Below are 18,327 nucleotides of genomic sequence, written 5' to 3'. Positions count from 1 at the left end.
TTTTACTTCATTGAATTCCATCTGTAAAAAGATGCTGAATGCGAAAGAGCAAACCATTCTTAGTGGTAGTCGTAGAAGTATCAGATTTTTTACTAGTAAGAGTTAAACAGCTTCACGTCTTATACCTCATTCCTTTGAGATTTAGGCTCCGTGGAATAGCTGACAAGGATCTACTGCTCATAATTACCCTCTTGATTCAGATTAGGTCAAGAATTGGTTACTGTCCTCAGTCCGAATCTGTGCTGAACCACATGACAGGCCGGGAACTGCTGGTCATGTACTCTAGGCTGTGGGGGGTTCCAGAGCAAAACATTAAAGAGTATGTGGAAACCTTTCTTCACTCAGTGCACCTGGAACCCATTGCTGACCAGCTTATCTGCACATACAGGTGAGGCGCTGTGTTGTATAAGTGACCTGTCCTGTACATTTGCTGTTTAGAGTGAATGCCCACAAAGCCCATTTCTACCTCTCTGGCACATGGAGCTAGTGACTGTGAAACAACCTAGCTCTCTGCCAAGGCTCAGACATCAGGAAAACAATATATCCCACTTGGATGCTGTTAGCCTTTTGCATGTTTCAGAACAATCTTTGTATTTAAAAAAAAAAAAAAAAGTCCCTAGAGAAACCCTGTCTCGAAAAAACCAAAAAAAAAAAAAGTCCCTATATCTCCATGGAGATACACACACACACACACACACACACACACACACACGAATCATTAGTTTGAATCATATCACAGAATTCTACATGTAAAAACAATCCTATGAATTAATAACATATATTACTCTTTCTTCTTCACATTATGGAGTGGTGGAAGCAAACGTAGGCTGAGCACTGCTATCGCCCTAATGGGAAAGTCTTCAGTTGCCTTCCTGGATGAGCCATCTACTGGCATGGACCCAGTAGCTCAGCATCTGCTGTGGGACACAGTTACATGGATCTGTAAAACTGGTAAAGCTGTCATCATAACTTCTCACAGGTAAGAGCCATTGGAAGCTTGGTTAGAAACTGGAAGTTGCTGCAGTGGGTGTAGGATGGAATAAATTTCAGTCAGGACTGTGAGGACTTAGGTATGTACTGCTGTAAGTTTTCAAATGTCCCTGTCCCATATGATCTTAGTCGTGACCACCTGTAATGCCAAGGTTTCCAGTTCTAAGCGTTCCAACCCTAGCTATTTCCATTTATTCTCTGAAAAAGTCTCCTCAGAATATTTTCTTTTTCTTCTTAGAATGGAAGAGTGTGAGGCACTGTGTACGAGGCTGGCCATCATGGTAAATGGGAGGTTTACATGCCTAGGCAGCCCCCAGCACGTCAGAAAGCGGTTTGGTCATGTGTACACTCTAACAGTAAAGATCAATATTGCTAAGAATGAAGATAAAGTAGCAGAATTCAAAAAATTTATTGAAGCAACTTTCCCAGGTAACATAGGTATGATAGACTCGTGACTGCTAAGTCATATTCACTGTCCTGCTACATGCTTTCAATTTTAGATTTCGTTGAATTAGTCATATTTATTTAACCCTTATACCAAGCTCATTTTAATAATTTCTATGAATTTATCCCTGTTGTTTACTAAGAGATTTTCACTGATAGCAGAGGTTTTCAATAGTTCCTTGAAAAAAAATCAATAAGCTAAAGTTGCTAGTATGAATTAATATGTAGAATTAATTTAATTTTTTTCTTTTTATAGAAAATAGGTTCTTTTCTCATACAATATATTCTGATTACAGTTTCTCCTTTCTCTACTCCTTCAAGCTCCTTCCCACTTCCCCTCCCATCTGGATCTACTCCCCTTTCTGTCTTTCTTTAGAAAAATAATAGGCTTCTAAGAGATAACAAACATAATAAAATAAAATACAAGGTAAAGCAAAAACCATCACATCAAATTTGGACAAGGCAAATCAACAGAGGGAAAAGAACCCCAAGAGAAGGCAAAAGAATCAGAGACTCACTCTTTAACACACTCCAGAGTCCCATGAAAATACTGAATTGGGAACATAACATATATGCAGGCCCTGTACTACCTTAGTTTCTGTGAGTTCATAAGAGCCTTGCTCAGTTGACTTAGAGGGTCTTCTCCTGATGTCCTTACTCCCCTCTGACTCTTACAGTCTTTCCACCTCCTCTTTTGCATAGTCCCTGAACTCTGCAGGGAGGGATTTGATGGAGACATCCCATTTCGGGCTGAGTGTTCCAAGGTCTGTCTCTCTCTGCATGTCTGCCTGTGGGTCCCTGTATTTGTTCTCATCTGCTGCAGAAAGAAGCTTCTTTGATCATGGCTGAGCAGGGCACTGATCCTTGACTGTAGCAAAATATCAGTATAAGTCATTTTATTGCTACTTTTGTTTTCTTTTTTTTTTTTTTTTTTTTTTGGTTTTTTGAGACAGGGTTTCTCTGTGGCTTTGGAGCCTGTCCTGGAACTCCCTTTGTAGACCAGGCTGGTCTCGAACTCACAGAGATCCGCCTGCCTCTGCCTCCCGAGTGCTGGGATTAAAGGCGTGCGCCACCACCGCCCGGCTATTGCTACTTTTTTTAAGATCAGTATTATTTGGTTTTGCCCTAAGTCTCTAAGCAACTACTGTCTGGTTCTTGGTCACTCAAGCAATGTCAGGTATGAGTTCTGTCTTAGTAGGGTTTCTACTGCTGCAAGAGAACACCATGACCAAAAAGCAAGTTGGGGAGGAAAGTGTTTGTTTGACTTATACTTTTATAATGGTGTTCATTATTGAAGGAACTCAAGACAGGAGCTCAGACAGGGCAGGATTCTAGAGGCAGAAGACAATGCGGAGGCCTTGGAGGGGTGCTTTTGGTAGGATGACCATTTTTACTATATTAATCATAATGATCCATGAAAATGGGAGCTGTTTCCGTCTTCTGATATCTTCTTCAATTTCTTTCTTCAAAGTCTTGAAGTTTGTATCATATAAGCCATTTATTTGCTTGGTTAGTTAACTCAAGATATTTTATATTATTTGAGGCTTTATATTATTATTTGAAGCTACTGTGAAAGGTGTCACTTCCATGATTCTTTTCTCAGACCAGTTTTCGTTTGTATATAGGAGGGCTATTAATTTTTGTGAGTTAATTTTTTGTCCAGCTTCTTTGCTGAAAGTGATTCATCAGCTGTAGGAGTTCCCCCGAGACAATTTTTAAAGTTGCTTATGCATACTAGCATATCATCTGCAAATAAAGATACTTTGACTTCTTTCTGTATAATTTGAATCCCCTGGTCTCCTTCAGTTTTCTTATTGCTCTAGCTAAGACTTCAAGTACTGTATTGAGTAGGTATGGAAAGAGTGGACAACCTGGTCTTGTTACTGATTTTAGTGGAATTGCTTTGAATTTCTCTCCATTTAAATTGATGTTGGCTATAGTCTTGCTGTAAACTGACTTTATTACGATTTAAGTATGCCTCTTGTATCCCTAGTTTCTCTAGGACTTTTATCATGAAGGGATGTTGGATTTTGTCAAAAGCCTTTTCTGCATCTAATGAAATGATCATGTGTCCTTTTCTTTAACTTTATTTATATGGTGGATTACATTTATTGAATTTCATATATTGAACCATCCCTGCATCTCAGGGATGAAGCCTACTTGATCATGGCAGATGATCTTTTCGATGTATTCTTGAATGTAGTTTGCAAATATTTTATTTAGTATTTTTGCATCTAAGTTAATAAAGGAAATTGGTCTATAATTCTCTTTGTTTCGTCTTTATGTGGTTTCACTTTCAGAGTAACTGTGACCTCATAAAATGAATTGGGAAATGTTCTTTTTGTATCTATTTTTTGCAATAATTTGAGGAGTATTAGCATTAGCTCTTCTTGAAAATGTGGTAGAATTCTGTGTTAAAATTATATGCCATATGGCCCTGGACTTTTTGGTTGGGAGACTTTTAATGACTGCTTTCTTTAAATCACTTATCTGATCTTTATTTAACTTTGGTAAGTGGTACCCACTGTAAAATTTTTCTTTTAGATTTTCCAATATGGTGAAGTACAGGCTTTTAAAGTATATCCTTAAGATTCTCTGGATTTCCTTTATGTCTGTTGTTATGCCCCCCCTTTTATTTCTGATTTTGTTAATTTGGATATTCTCTCTGTATCTTTTAGTTAGTTTGGATAAGGTTTTTTCCTATCTTGTTGATTCTCTCAAAGAATCAACTCTTTCTTTCGTTGATTATTTGTATTGTTCTCTTTGTTTCTATTTTTATTGATTTCAGCCCTGAGTTTGATTTTTTTTTCTTGCCATCTACTCCTTTGTATGTGTGATTTCTTATTTATGTTCTAGAGCTTTCTGGTGTACTATTAAGTTGTATCTATGAGTTCTTGCTAGATTTTTATGTAGGTACTCATTGCTATAAACTTTCCTATTAGCACCACACAATGAACTGTATCCCATAAATTTGGGGTTGTTATGCTTTCATTTTCATTGAATTCTATAAAGTCCTTAATTTCCAGTTTTCATTCAGTAAAAAGTTATTTAGTTTCCATGAGTCTAAGTTTTCTGTTGTTTCTGTTGTTGATATCCAGCTTTAATCCTTGGTGGTCTGATAGGTTGCATGGAATTATTTCAGTTTTCTTGTATCTGTTGTGATTTGTTTTCTATATAAGTGTATCATCAGTTTTGGAGAAAGTTCCATGAGATGTAGAGGAGATGTATTCATTTGTGCTTGGGTGAAATGTTCTGTAAATATCTGTTAGGTCCATTTGGTTTATAACGTATGCTAGCTTCAGCGTTTCTCTATTTAGTTTTTGTCTGGATGACCTGTCTACTGGTGAGAGAGGCGTACTGAAGTCTTTCACTAACTGTGTGAGGATCAGTATATGATTTACAGTCTGGCAGAGTTCCTTTCGCAAACATGGATGCCCTTGTATTTGAGGCATAGATATTAAGAATTGAAATGTCTTATTGGTGGATTTTTCCTTTGATGACTATGCAGTGTCCTTGCTGTCTTTTGTGATTTTTGGTTTGAAGTCTATTTTGTCTTTTTATTGGAGAATTGAGACCATTGATATTCAGAGATATCAACGACCAATGTTTGTTGATTCCTGTTATTTTGTTGTTGTTATTATTTGGAGTGGTGATGGAGAAAGAAAGAGAGAGAGAGTTTACTTCTGTTGATTTTGCTAGTCTGAGATTATTTATTCCCTGTATTTTCATGGTTGTAATTAACCTCCTTAATTGGATTATTCCTTCTAGCACCTCCTGTAGGTCTATATTTGTAGATTAAATATTGCTTAAATTTGACTTTATCATAGAATGTCTCATATTTCTCCATCTATGGTGATTGAAAGTTTTAGTGTAATTGTCTGGACTGGCATCTGTGGTCTTAGAGTCTGCAGGACATCTGGCCAGTCCCTTCTGGATTTTTAAGTCTCCATTGAGAAGTCTCAGGTAATTCTAAAAGGTCTGCCTTAATATGTTACATGTTCTTTTTCCCTTGCAGCCTTTAATATTCTTTATTTGTTCTGTATGTTTAGTGTTTTGATTATAATATGCCAAGGAGACTTTCTTTTCTGGTACAATCTATTTGGTGTTCTGTAAGCTTCTTGCACCTTGATAGGTGTCACCTTCTTTGGGTTGGGAAATTTTTCTCCTTTGATTTTGTTGAAAATATTTTTAGTGGCTTTGAGCTGGGTTTATTTCTCCTTCTTCTATTCCTATTAATCATAGATTTGGTCTTTCATGGTATCTTAGATTTCCTGGGTGTTTTGTGTCAGGAATTTTCTTAATTTAACTTTTTTGACAGATACATCCTTTTATTCTATCATGTCTTCAATGCCTGAGATTCTCTTGCATTCTGTTGAAGCTTGCCTCTATAGTTCCTATTCAAATTCCTAAATTTTTCATTTCCAGAATTCCATTTCTTTTTCTTTTATTGATTTTCATTCTATTTTCACATCTTGAGCAGTATTATTCATTTCCTTCCCCATTTGTGTTTTCTTGGATTTCTTTAAGGGATTTATTAATTTCCTCTTTAAGAACCTCTACCATCTTCATTCAGGCTACTTTAAGGTCTTTTTCTTATACTTCAGCTATGTTGGAAGATTCAGGGCCTGTTGTGGTATGGTTTCTGTGTTCTAGTGGAAACATGTTGTCCTGGCTGTTACTTATTGTGTTTTCATGCTGACTTCTAGGCATCTGGGATTGGAAAAATTATAGTTCTAGGTGCTGATATCTGTCTGGTTTTGTCTTTGTTGGGTGGGTGTTTCATTCCTTGGTTTCTATTTCCTCTCTGAATTTTAGGAGAGTGTGGAGGCTGTGTGTTGCCATAAGGAAATTTTCTGTGGACCTGGTAGGTATGGCCAGTGGGGGTTCCAGACAGGCTAGTGGTCTGAAAGGGTTTACGGAAGGGAAGAAAAGAGTGTTCCTCCAGGATCTGCTTATTTAGTCTCCGTGGAATTGGGAAAGAGAGTGATGTGTGGTCACCCCAGAAGGTCTTCTGCAGAGCTCAGAATGAGATTGGGGGATTAGATAGGAATGAACAGAAGGAGAAAGAAGACCTGCAGTCAGCCACCTGCTTCCCTGGCAGGAGTGGTCTGCAGGTTAGTAGTTAGTAGGGAGTGGGGGCTGAGATAAAGCAACAAGTGGGGGAGGAAGGACTGTGGGATCCACTGAAGATGTGGGCAGGGGATGAAGAAGGATGCAGCAGGTGTTCTGTTGCACAGCTATGAGTGAGACTGGGGGACTGGATTAGGAGGGGAGGAAGAAATGGTGAAGGGCTTCAGTCAGTTTACCTGTTTCCCTGGCCCTCTCAGCTGGTATGTTCCCAGGGAATGCTACTGGTACTGGAGGCTGGGATGATGGGATGAGTTGAGAGAAGAAAGGATGGAGAAGAACCTCTGAGCCATTGGGGATGGGGTCAGAGAGGAAAGCTATCCTTCATTTTTTGAGGTTTTAATATTTTTAGATAAAATATAATCATATCACTTTCACTTCCCCCTTCTCTTTCATCCCTCCAACGCCTCCTATGCCCCCTCACTTCCTCTCTAATTAATGCCCTTTATTATTACTGTTGTTGTTGTATAAACAGAAAAACATATAAATACAATCTACTTTGGTTTTGTGGCTTGTATGTATGTGAACTGAGGGCTGAGCACTTTGTATTGGATAAACAGTTAGTGGGCTCATCCCCAGGGAAGACTAATCCTCCCTCTCTTAGCCATCGTCAGTTGCTTACAGTTCTTTCCTAGCAGTGAGACTCTCCCCAACCCCCACCGTTTGCATTAGCATCTCTACTCATACTGCCATTATTCAGCCATATTGGTGAAGTGTCATGGGTGCAGCATCCCTGTCATTTCTAAGAGACACAGTCTCACAGCAGACTTCCTGATCCTCTGACTCTTACAACTTCTCTCTCTCTCTTCCTTAATGTTCCTTGAGCCTTAGGAACAGGAGTTTGCTGTAGATGTACTCAAGTTTCCTGTTAGCTTCAGTCAGCACATCACCATCCACGTGGCACACTAATACCATCATTTGTCCCATGTTGGGGGGAGCTGCGGTCTGTGTTCCTGCCGCCCCAGCTCCTGGTAGCCTGGCTAGCTTATGCCCCAAAATAACAACACAAAAACTCTATTCATTTAAACACTGCTTGACCCATTTCTGTTCATGTGTGTAGCACCCCAAGGTGCGCTTACCGGGAAGATTCTAGCCTACATCCATCCTGGGTCAGAGCTTCATCGCATCTGCTCTGGAGAGGAGAGCATGGCGGCTGTCTCTCAGAGGAGCTGCCCTGCATCTGAGCTCACTTCCTCTTCCTCCCAGCATTCTGTTCTGTTTACTCCACCCACCTATGTTCTAACCTATGAGGGTCAAGCAGTTTCTTTATTTTTAACCAATGACTTTCCTACATCAGTCCCAGGATTCTGATTCTTTCTGGTTCCACTACTGTATTCTGATCACTAGGCAGAGATGTGACATGCCATTTAATACTTTTGGCTTGATTAATACCTTAGTCTGTTTTCTATTGCTGTGAATAGATGCCTGTCATTAAGTAGTTTAGAAGAGAATGAAGTTTGCTTTGCTCACAGCTCTGCATGCTGGGAAGTTAAAGATCCTTCATCCACTCAAGTCTGGAAGACCACCTTCCCTCTCTGTCATAACATGGGGAGTCAGACCAAACTGACTGATAACACTCATCTATTTCCCTCTTCTCATAAAGCCATTGATGTCATACTAGGGGACACATCCCCATGAGCTCATCTAATGATTCCCAAAGACTGCACATCTACATGCCGTTAAAATGACAGCTAAACTTCAGCATGAGTTTCAAGGGAAAACATTCAAACTATAGCAAAAGATCTCTGACTTGAGTAGTCAGTGTCATTGGTGTGGTAAAAGGATCAATTGCAAGAATGTATATCAGTCCTTAAAGAGCATTTAAATATGTGAAGCAAAAATTGATAGGACTTAAAGAACGAATTCATTACTATACCTGGAGATCAAGACATAAAAGACTATTAAAAGTATATAAGGAAACCAGGTTTGGTGGTATAAACTTGTAACCAGCTATTCATGAAGCTGTGGCAGGAGAATCACAAGTTTAAGGCCAGCTTGGGTGACCTGATTCTCTCAAAACAAAAGGTAAAAACTGACTGTGTAGCGTGGTTTGATGGTGCAGTGCTTGTGTAATATGTGTGAAGCCCTGGGCTCAGTCCCCGGTACCACAGTTGGACAAAGTTAATAGGGTAGATTACTTGAAATGCTATTTTTTTTCCTAAGTTACCATGGATCTTAATTATTTATGAGCATTGAATTTTATACTTATATATTTTTCTCTTCTTATTATGGAAAGTTACCTTGATTTTCAATGTTAGTCAACTTTTTATTCCTACAATATTATCTCACTTGCTTGTGATGTATTCTACTTTTAAACATTTATAGATTTGAGTTGCTAATATTTGATTAATGTGTGCATCTGTGCTCAGAAGTGTATTGGTCTAATTTTCCTTTCCTGGCACTAGTATTGCTTAATTTGGGGATCAAGGTTCTCTTCTCTCATAAAATGAATTGTAAAATATGGCCTCTTCTTTTAAGTTCACTAAAATTATGTACAAGACCTTAAAAATATTATTTGTGGCCTGAATGTAGTAGCACACGCCTTTAATCCCAGCAGTCAGGATGCAGAGGCAGATGGATTTCTATGAGTGTGATGCCAGCCTGGTCTGCATAGAGAGTTTCAGGCTTATCTAGAGAGATGTTAGCTCCAAAAAGAAAATTTGTATATGTTATGTTTTGGTATAGAATTTTTATGAAAAAGGACAAATACAATTTTCAAAAAAGTAAAAACTTCACAGGTGAAAATTATGTTCACTGAAATTAAAACCAAATGACTACGGTGTGGCAATGTTTATGGAATCCTAGTATTGAATCTTGAATTTTTTTTGTTTGTTTGTTTGTTTTTTGTTTTTCGAGACAGGGTTTCTCTGTGGTTTTGGAGCCTATCCTGGAACTAGCTCTGTAGACCAGGCTGGTCTCGAACTCACAGAGATCCGCCTGCCTCTGCCTCCCGAGTGCTGGGATTAAAGGTGTGCGCCACCACCACTGGCAAATCTTGCGATTTTACACACACACACAAAATAAAGCTCATGAATAAAAAGACTGAAAACACAGAGACAATGTTATAACAAAAATTGAGTGACAGTGTCTTCCAGGAAGTTCAAAATATAAGCAAGTAGACTGAAACCACTGCCAGCAACAAGACTGTGCACTCTCCGTAGCCAGGCTGGACATAGCCAGTGGTCACTTCAGTACTGTCAGCAGTCTAGAAGCTGACGGCTCTGGAGGGTGTGATTTTTATACTGTAAGAAATAACCAAAGTAGTCAGTACACATATAAGGTGATATTATCATTTAGGGAATACAAACTAAGCCTTGCAGTGAAATGCAAGTCCATCATCGAGACAATTAGCATGTAGATGACTATCCACACCAAGAACTAGCACAGAATGAATAAGAGGAACACACATATCTATGGCTGACAGGATAAAAAATACTTGAAATTTTTGTGGTAACAATACATTCTTAGAAATTAATTTTACAAAAATTCCAGAATGTAGACAATGTTCAAATCAAAATTATATACATTTAATAGTTCCAAGCTGGATATATATATTTGTTGCTAAATAACAAATTACAAAAAAGAAAACAGTAGTCAAAACAGTAGTAACCACCTATTATCTCATAATTTCCACGGCTTAGCTGAGTTTTCTGGTCCAGTGTCTCTCATGGTGTGGATTTGTTTGATGTCTCGTTGGTCCTGGTGGATCTGCTATGAAAGAGATTTGTCCACATGGCTGTTGACAGTTTGTTGCTACATGGAAATATTGTTTTCACAATGCAGGAACATAAAATGACACTGAAAACACTGAGATGAAAAACGTGTTGCCCTTTATGAACTAAGCTAAGGGTCATGCGCTGTTACTCTGTACCTGTTGATACAAGTCCGCTGTGTGGTGGGAGCAGTCTGCAAGTCTAGATGCCCTTGTCTGTGCCCACAACTGCTGAAACAACTACTAGAAATTAGTAATACATGGCTACAGGTGACAACGTATTTGAGTGAAAATATAGATAAAAATAATACGTGGCGTGTGTGTGCTATCATGCGAAGCACAGAAAATTCAAAACAAAGCAATTACATCTAGGAGTTCATTCTTAAGCAGTAATACAATAAAGAACAGCTAAGAGATGCTTAACCATAGAAGCCAGGGAAAGTGGTTGTCTTTAAGGAAGAGAAAATGAGTCTGATCACAACACAGACGCCATCAGGAGTGGCGAGTGTCGGTTACCTTTGGCTTTACTGTGGGCCACCAAGCTATAGATGTCAGTCATTTTCTGCACTGTGATAAAGTACTATAACTAAGGCAGCTTCTAGGAGAAAGATTATTTTCTGTGGTTCAGAGGGGTAAAATCTCTATTAAATGGGACGGCATGGCAGCAGACAGCCAAAGCAGGAAGCTGAAAGATTACCTCATCAACAGTAACCACAAAGTAAGGAGGGCAAAAGGGAAGGGTGGTGAGGCTGTGAACTCTCAAAACCTGTCTCAATGGTGTACTTCCTCAAAAAAACATAGTTTCTTCATTATAATACTCGGATACCCTATTTATGTGTACTTAATATATTTCGCACTAAAAAACTTGAAAACTACTCATAATTTTGTGTATGGATTCATTACAAAAGAATGGCTATTCTTATTGACATTTATTTTAGCTTGCCTTTAAAACATTTTAATCCCAGTTCATTCCACTGGTGGTGATTCCCAAGTATATAATAATAAATATGAATGTATCCTACTAACTAGAAGTGGCTACAGTATTGGTACCAAACACTAGGATTCATATAAATCTCAGGTTTTGTAACTGATCGTGTGAGTCGCCAATTGTTCCAAATGTAATTAGCCAATCCTCTGCAATTTTTCAAGCTATAGTTAATAATAATAATATATAGGTAATAATAATAATAAGTCAGTATTTTTAAAAGAAGTAAATCTATTGAGAAAATTACAGTCATCCCTTTTAATGATGACAATATTGAAGATTATATCTTTTGTATTAACTGCACATATTCTCCCTTCCATTTGTGTGAAAAATTAAAATAGAAATTACCTAGGAGTTATTCAAAACTACCAAATAGTAGGGTCCAAAGCCAGGTGTGGTGATGCATACCTGTAATCCTGGAACTTGAGAATTAGAGGCAGTTGGATTGCCATAAATTCAATCTCAACCTGAGCTAAATAGAAAGTTCCAGGCTATTCTGGACAATATAGCATGTTCCATGCTTGCCAACACTATAAAACAATGTGTTTTTTTATTAAAAAGAAACATTATGATCCTCTCCATTACTAATTTGTCAAAAATCTTTCTCTTATTAGGTAACATTAAAAACCAGGAGTTTCAAGGGATTATTGGCTACTATATTCCAAGCAAGGAAATCTGCTGGGGAAGGGTAAAGTTCATGGCAGTCTGATGTCTTAATAGAGGGCAAATAGAAAACACTGGGACTTAAGCATATGGATGAGGATCCGATTACCAGAGAATTAGAAACTTTTAAGTTACTTTTAAGGCCACCTGAATTTAACTGATTAAATCTTCTGACCACCAAATTATATTATTATGTCATGTTCAGCAAGAGAATGAGGATGATTGATTAGGTATGCATGGATAGGCTGGCCTACAGTCCCAGTACTCTGGAGGCTGAGGCAAGGGAATCTCCAATATCAGTCCAGCCTGGGCTCCATGTACAGATTCTGTCTAACAGCATGTGTAAGTAGAAGAGGGGAAGAGTTGTGCAAGATAGCTGTTTGTTACGTTTTTCAGTTGTCTTTCCTTTTTGCTTTTTAGCTCCTTTTATCTTTGTGTCTTGGTTGGGGAAGGTTGGGTGGGGAAAGGGTTACCTAGTGATATTGCATGATAATTTTGCCTTTTATTTGCTTGTTTAAGGTATTTGGAATTATGGAGGAAGCTAAAGAGCTGTTCAGTCTAGAAGACTATTCTGTCAAACAAGTAACACTGGAGCAGATCTTTCTGACCTTTGCTAATACCAACAGAAGGAGAGCTTCTGAGGAAATAAACATGCTGTGAGATCGCAGTCCAGCCAGTGCCCCTCTGTTCTCAGGCCGCTATCCCCAACTGAATACACAGGAGTCTTTCACAAGACTTTACACACATACAGATGAGCACCCGGGGGAAGGTTGTCTACAGGCTTTGAAAGCTGAGTGAACGACAGGTTATCCGAACCGTGAAGATTTCTTTCACTCTACTTTGAAACTTAAAAGTCCGCAGTGTACCCTTTTGTCCAGTCAGTCCCTCCCACAAATTATTCTTTGCAATGAGTCATTGGTTTGGTTCAAGGCCTCTGGCACACCATTGTCGCTGGATCCTCACCGAAACTCCTCTCAGGTATCCTGAAGCTGCCCCAAGTCATGGAGATCCTGTGGTTATTGTTCCACGGGACCAGTCCCTTCACACACTCCAGCAGGTCATAGATGTGGTAGATGTTAGGGTGGACCAACCAAAGGCCCAGGATGTGGCTCTGGGTGGTGTAGTAATATTTCATTTGTATGTTAATAAATAAAGCTTGCCTGGAGATCAGAGAGTAAAACAGTTGCCCTAGTCAGCCTTACAGAGCAGGCAGTGGTGATACACACCTTTGACCCCAGTAGCCACAATAGTTTGCCATAGAAACCAGGTGATAGAAGTACACACCTTTAATCCCAGCACTAGAGAGGAATATAAAATGGGAGGAGACAGCTCTCAAGGCAGTCTCATTCTAAGGATTCCTGGAGGCAGGAACGCCATTTTGGACTGAGGTAAAGGTAAGAGCCAGTGACTGGCTGTTTTGCTTTTCTGACCTTCAAGCTGACCACCAATATCTGTCTCTGGGTTTTTATTAATATGCTATAGGGTTGTAGCTGAACTGGTCAGTCTGGGCCACTGAGACTGCCTACCTCAGGAGAGGTGTGGAGCCAGCTCTCCTAGGCCCATGCCATAGGGGTTATGTTGTGGGGAGGGGCCATTTCTCCCAAGTGATCATCTTTCTCATGGGGTGTGGGGCCAGCTCTCCTGCTGTAACATCCAATGAGAATCAGAGTCAGCTTTCCCAGGGACAGTGATGGGCAGGGCTGGCTCAGCATGGCCATTGGATTTCAACATTCATGATTTCTATGACACCCTGTGGCAACACAGGCCATGAACATCATCACAGACCCCAGCTGCAGCAGGACCACAGACCCAGATGTGGCCCTCAGCAAGCAGTTCATAGTCCTAGACTTTTCATCTATGAGTCCACTTTTTTTTTTTTAGCTATCTTTGACTAGGAAGTCTCTCTTTCCTCTCTCATCTACTCCACGGTCATTCTGCCATCTCCAGACTCACTGTCCTCAAGACCCATTGCCCTGACTCCACCTGGTGACTCCTTCTTCCTGTTCATACCATTGTCTCCAAATCTATAAGTGTAGCTGCAGACCAGGGTTGGCTGTGCCTGGCCTAGGTCCAAAAAGCTCAAGCACTAGCTTTCCCTAGCCTAATTATAGTCACACAGGCCCAGTCTAAGACAGGCCAGAATGGTGTCCAAGAAGTAACAAATATACTACTGAACAAAATGACAGAAGTTTAAGATTTGAAGTCAGAATTCAATGAAGAGATAGAAATATTGATGATTCCTCAAGCTGAAATGAAGAAAGAATTGAAAAAGTCAATAACCCAAGTACAAAACTCAAAGGAAAGCCTTGAAAGGAGAATGGTTCACGTAGAAGATTGAATACCAAGACTCTGAGGAATTAGACTACACAAGCAAAAAATATATGTTTAAAAAATTAAGCACAGGAAAAAAACATGCAGGGATCAGGGAACACCATGAAAGGACAAAATAATCTAAATTATAGACAGACAAGGGAGAATCCCAGGCCAGTGGCAAAGGCTAGTTCTACGACATGAACATGAAAGTGAAATGCCCTAAACTGAGTGACAATATACATATACAAGAGGAGATAAGACCACAGAAGAAACTCCTTACAACATATCAGAATATGCAGAACAAAGAAAATATTTAAAGCTACAAGAGAAAAAAAATACATCACATATAAAGGAAAACTCATCAGGATAACAGCTGTTTTATCAGTGGAAAATTTGAAGCTGGAAGAACTTGGAGCGATACACTCCAAGTTCTGAAAGATCCTACCTGACAAACTAGACTGTTGTGTTCAGCAAAACCACCTGCCATGATTGAAGATGAAAGAAAACCCTTTCATGAACCAATGAGGCTAAAAGGATTGATATCCAGGAGACAACCCCACACAAAGCACACGAAACAATATTTCAGGCTGAAGAGAGTAATAAGCATAACCAAGAGAGTGTATAAAGAAAATGAAGCTATAATTACTAAAATACAAAATACAACTAAGAACACAAATAGCAAAAAGAAAAAAAACTGCTGTCAACACAAACTTTTCAATCATATCTTTCAATACCCATGCCCTCAGTTCTCCCATTAAAAGACAGAGTTGATGACCTGACTAAGAAACAAAATCTATCTTTCTGTGGTATACAAGAAACTCGTCTTTATAGATAGGCACCACCTTAAAGTAAAAAGATGGAAAACGAACTCCAAACAGAACCAGAAGGGAAGCAGGCATTGCCATTCTAATATCTGGCAAATAGGCTTCAAATTAAAACTGCTTTAGCTTCGGTGCATTCATAGGAGCTTTGCTCATGTTGATGTGGAGGGACTTGTATTCTTTGTATCCTCCATCCCCTCTGACTGTTACAGTCTTTCAACCTCCTCTTCCATGGGGTTCCCTGAGCTCTAAGGGGGAAGGATTAGATGAACACATCCCGTTTAGGGCTTAATGTTCCAAAGTCTCTTGTTTTCTGTGCAAACGTCTTTCTGTGTGTTGCAAGATATTTGGTCACACTGTGAAACCCGAGACTGTGTTACTAAAATCAACCTTGAATCAGAGTGGAGCCAACAAGAAGTTGACAGCAATTAGCCACAGAGAGCACAGAGGAGCCGGGAAGCTGGATGGAGAGTTGCACAGGAAGGAGTAGGGGGGGACTTGGAGTTTTGCAGTCTTTTTTTGGGATGTCTGGAGAGACATTCTCTTGCTGGATCTCAGGCCAAAAAGGAAGGTCAGCTGGTTGCTTCTTGGCCTCTGTGAGCCAGCAGATTTTCACCCCAACATCTGAGTCCCGGTTCTTATTGGTAAGCAGAATGATAGCGACTGAGTTAAAACTACATTTGGCAGCAGCAAGAGAGAGGATGCCGGGAAGGACCAGAAGCCCTGCCAGACTGAGGCCTGAGTGAAGTAACACGGACCGCAAGGCCATGGGTCTGCAGACAGCAGTTAAAATGTCAGTAGATCAGGCTCCGCCATAAGCAGATGGAAAAACAGCATCTGGCATTCCGACCTGGAGCACAACCACAGAAACTATGCCATGCCAGCCAGCACCTGCTACTGGCATTGCTTGCAGGGCTTGTGGGGACTCCAGAAGGTAGGCTCGTGCTTGGGAACTGTGGAAGAGATACTGAGCTTGACACTGCCTTTGCTGCTGTGGACAAACTGAGAGGTCAAAAGATTTGCTGAGACACCTGGGAAATTCTTAAGGAGGGAGTTAATGTTAAAAAGAAAAATCTTAAACCTGGAGACGGTGGCGCGTGCCTTTAATCCCAGCACTCGGGAGGCAGAGGCAGGGAGATCCCTGTGAGTTCGAGGCCAGCCTGATCTACAAGAGCTAGTTCCAGGACAAGCTCCAAAGCTACAGAGAAACCCTGTCTCAGGAAAAGGAAGGAAGGAAGGAAGGAAGGAAGGAAGGAAGGAAGGAAGGAAGGAAGGAAGGAAGGAAGGAAGGAAGAAAGAAAGAAAGAAAGAAAAAGATCTTTCCCACATTCAAAATAGAAAATTTCACAATGCAGGCAATTAGGAATCTGTACAGCGCTACTATGCATGACTTCCAAATGGAAAAAAAAAATGAATGGATAACCAACTTAGCTAGGATTGACATAATGCTGAAGGTAATTACAGTTTGATCATTCATATTTTATCCTTTAAAAAGTGGTTTGATAGAGCTGGAGAGATGGCTCAGCGGTTAAGAGCATTGCTTGTTCTTCCAAAGGTCCTGAGTTCAATTCCCGGCAACCACATGGTGGCTCACAATCATCTGTGATGAGGTCTGGTGCCCTCTTCTGGCCTTCAGGCATACATGTAGACAGAATATTGTATACACAATAAATAAATAAATATTTTTTTAAAAAGTGGTTTGATAATAGTGGCAAACATGAAAGTTTGATAAGATACAAGTCTTAGATTTACTAATAAAAATAAGAAAAATTTGACTGATAAGATACAAGCCTTAGAAGAATTTACTATTGATAAGATATGAGCTTTAGAAAGACTACTGTATCTTATAAGTACAGTATCTTTCTTTGATAAGGTACAGTAGTCTTTGTCTGATGGCCTATTTTACCACAATTAAAACATTTGGTTTTTTGATGTCTCTTCATACCTTTGGAAATGGCTTCTCCTACCAAAGCCTCAGAATTATAGTCAAATGACTCAACATTGGCTGTGTGCAGGATCCATTCATCCATTGGTGCTGATCTGACCTTTAAAGGCCCAAATAACTTTTTGCATTCTAAATTGGCATTTTCAAAAGCCATGCATTCAATAAGTACTCATCTAGCTACTGGATCTGTTACTCCTATTTGTACATCTTTAGTTAGTCTTTGTAAAAAGTCACTAAAGGGTACTCTTGGTCATTGAATGAGCTTAGAATATGGTTCAATTCTTCTTTCTAGTTCTTGAATCTTACCCCAAGCATTTAAGGCTATTATAAAACATATGGACAAGATGTGTTCATTGTACATAGCTTGACTATCTGGGTCAGCATAATGATCCTCACCAAGAATTTGATCTTGGGATGACTCAAATCCTCTGGATCTACCTTGATATTCCAGGGCTTTAGCCTCCTCTCTCCAATAGCACTTTCACTGTAACTACAGCCCATCTTCTAGTACAACTGAGAATAATTGATGCCAATCATGTAGAGTACCCCTATTTCTTGAAGCCTTTACCAACTCCCTTACATATGGTGAATGCATGCCATAGAATACTGCTGTTTGTTTGATATCTTTTAGATATTTCATACATATATGTTCCCATTTACATTCTGTATATCCTTTCAGGTATTGAGTATTTGCTGACTTTTCATAGGTAGTAACAGGATAAGTAGCTAAAACTTTTGGTGAGTCATCTCTGACTCTGAGAGGTACCAGCAATGCAAAATAAATCTTTACTATTGTCCTTTGCCTGTACCTCCTCTCCTTGATTATCAGTTCTGACAAGTTCCTCAATCAATTCAAATCTTTTTGTCACTGTCTTTTTAAAGTCTGAATCTCTTGACCTGTGAATATTCCTAATGATTTCATCAAATCAATTAATTTCTGATTCTCACTCTGCACATGTGATTCCAGTGTTTTAAATTTTTTCATTAATGATATCTTCCCATACTTACAGTTTATTTGGATGGCATGTAGGTTGCCTTCCTGGAGGGATGTTCTATCTGCTAGCTTATTATAACATTTTAACACATTATGATTGTCAATTTCAATAGCATGAATCCTTTCAGATAACTTCTCATTACCTGTCTGTAAAGACTGTATTATTTATGGAAACATAGCCTGCTACTACACAGAGAAAACCAAAAGGTGAGTGGCCAGCCACCCGGTGGGACACTCCACTCTCTAGGCCCTCCTTACCAGGGCAAAACCCAGGCCTCTCTCCCACCTCCCTTGGCTTCTCTAGCCAGCAGGAGAGATTCCTGAATGCAGGTA

The 18,327-nt window shown here is 39.5% G+C and overlaps 1 protein-coding gene across 1 annotated transcript in view; it reads left to right on the top strand.

Moving 5' to 3' along the window:
- The window catches only part of LOC130879912 (phospholipid-transporting ATPase ABCA3-like), a 122,611-nt gene extending 110,030 nt beyond the window's left edge, over positions 1-12,581 (top strand). The window contains exons 26-30 of the mRNA XM_057778736.1: positions 201-388; positions 809-979; positions 1,229-1,419; positions 11,873-11,946; positions 12,441-12,581. Of these exons, the coding sequence (XP_057634719.1) occupies positions 201-388; positions 809-979; positions 1,229-1,419; positions 11,873-11,946; positions 12,441-12,581 (765 nt within the window). The remainder of the gene's footprint in view (positions 1-200; positions 389-808; positions 980-1,228; positions 1,420-11,872; positions 11,947-12,440) is intronic.
- The last annotated feature ends 5,746 nt before the right edge of the window (positions 12,582-18,327 follow it).

The sequence above is a fragment of the Chionomys nivalis genome, chromosome 8, assembly GCF_950005125.1.
Source record: "Chionomys nivalis chromosome 8, mChiNiv1.1, whole genome shotgun sequence".
Taxonomy (NCBI): Eukaryota; Metazoa; Chordata; class Mammalia; order Rodentia; family Cricetidae; genus Chionomys; species Chionomys nivalis.
Note: the sequence above shows the minus strand (reverse complement) of the source record. Positions and strands in the feature narration are given on the sequence as shown.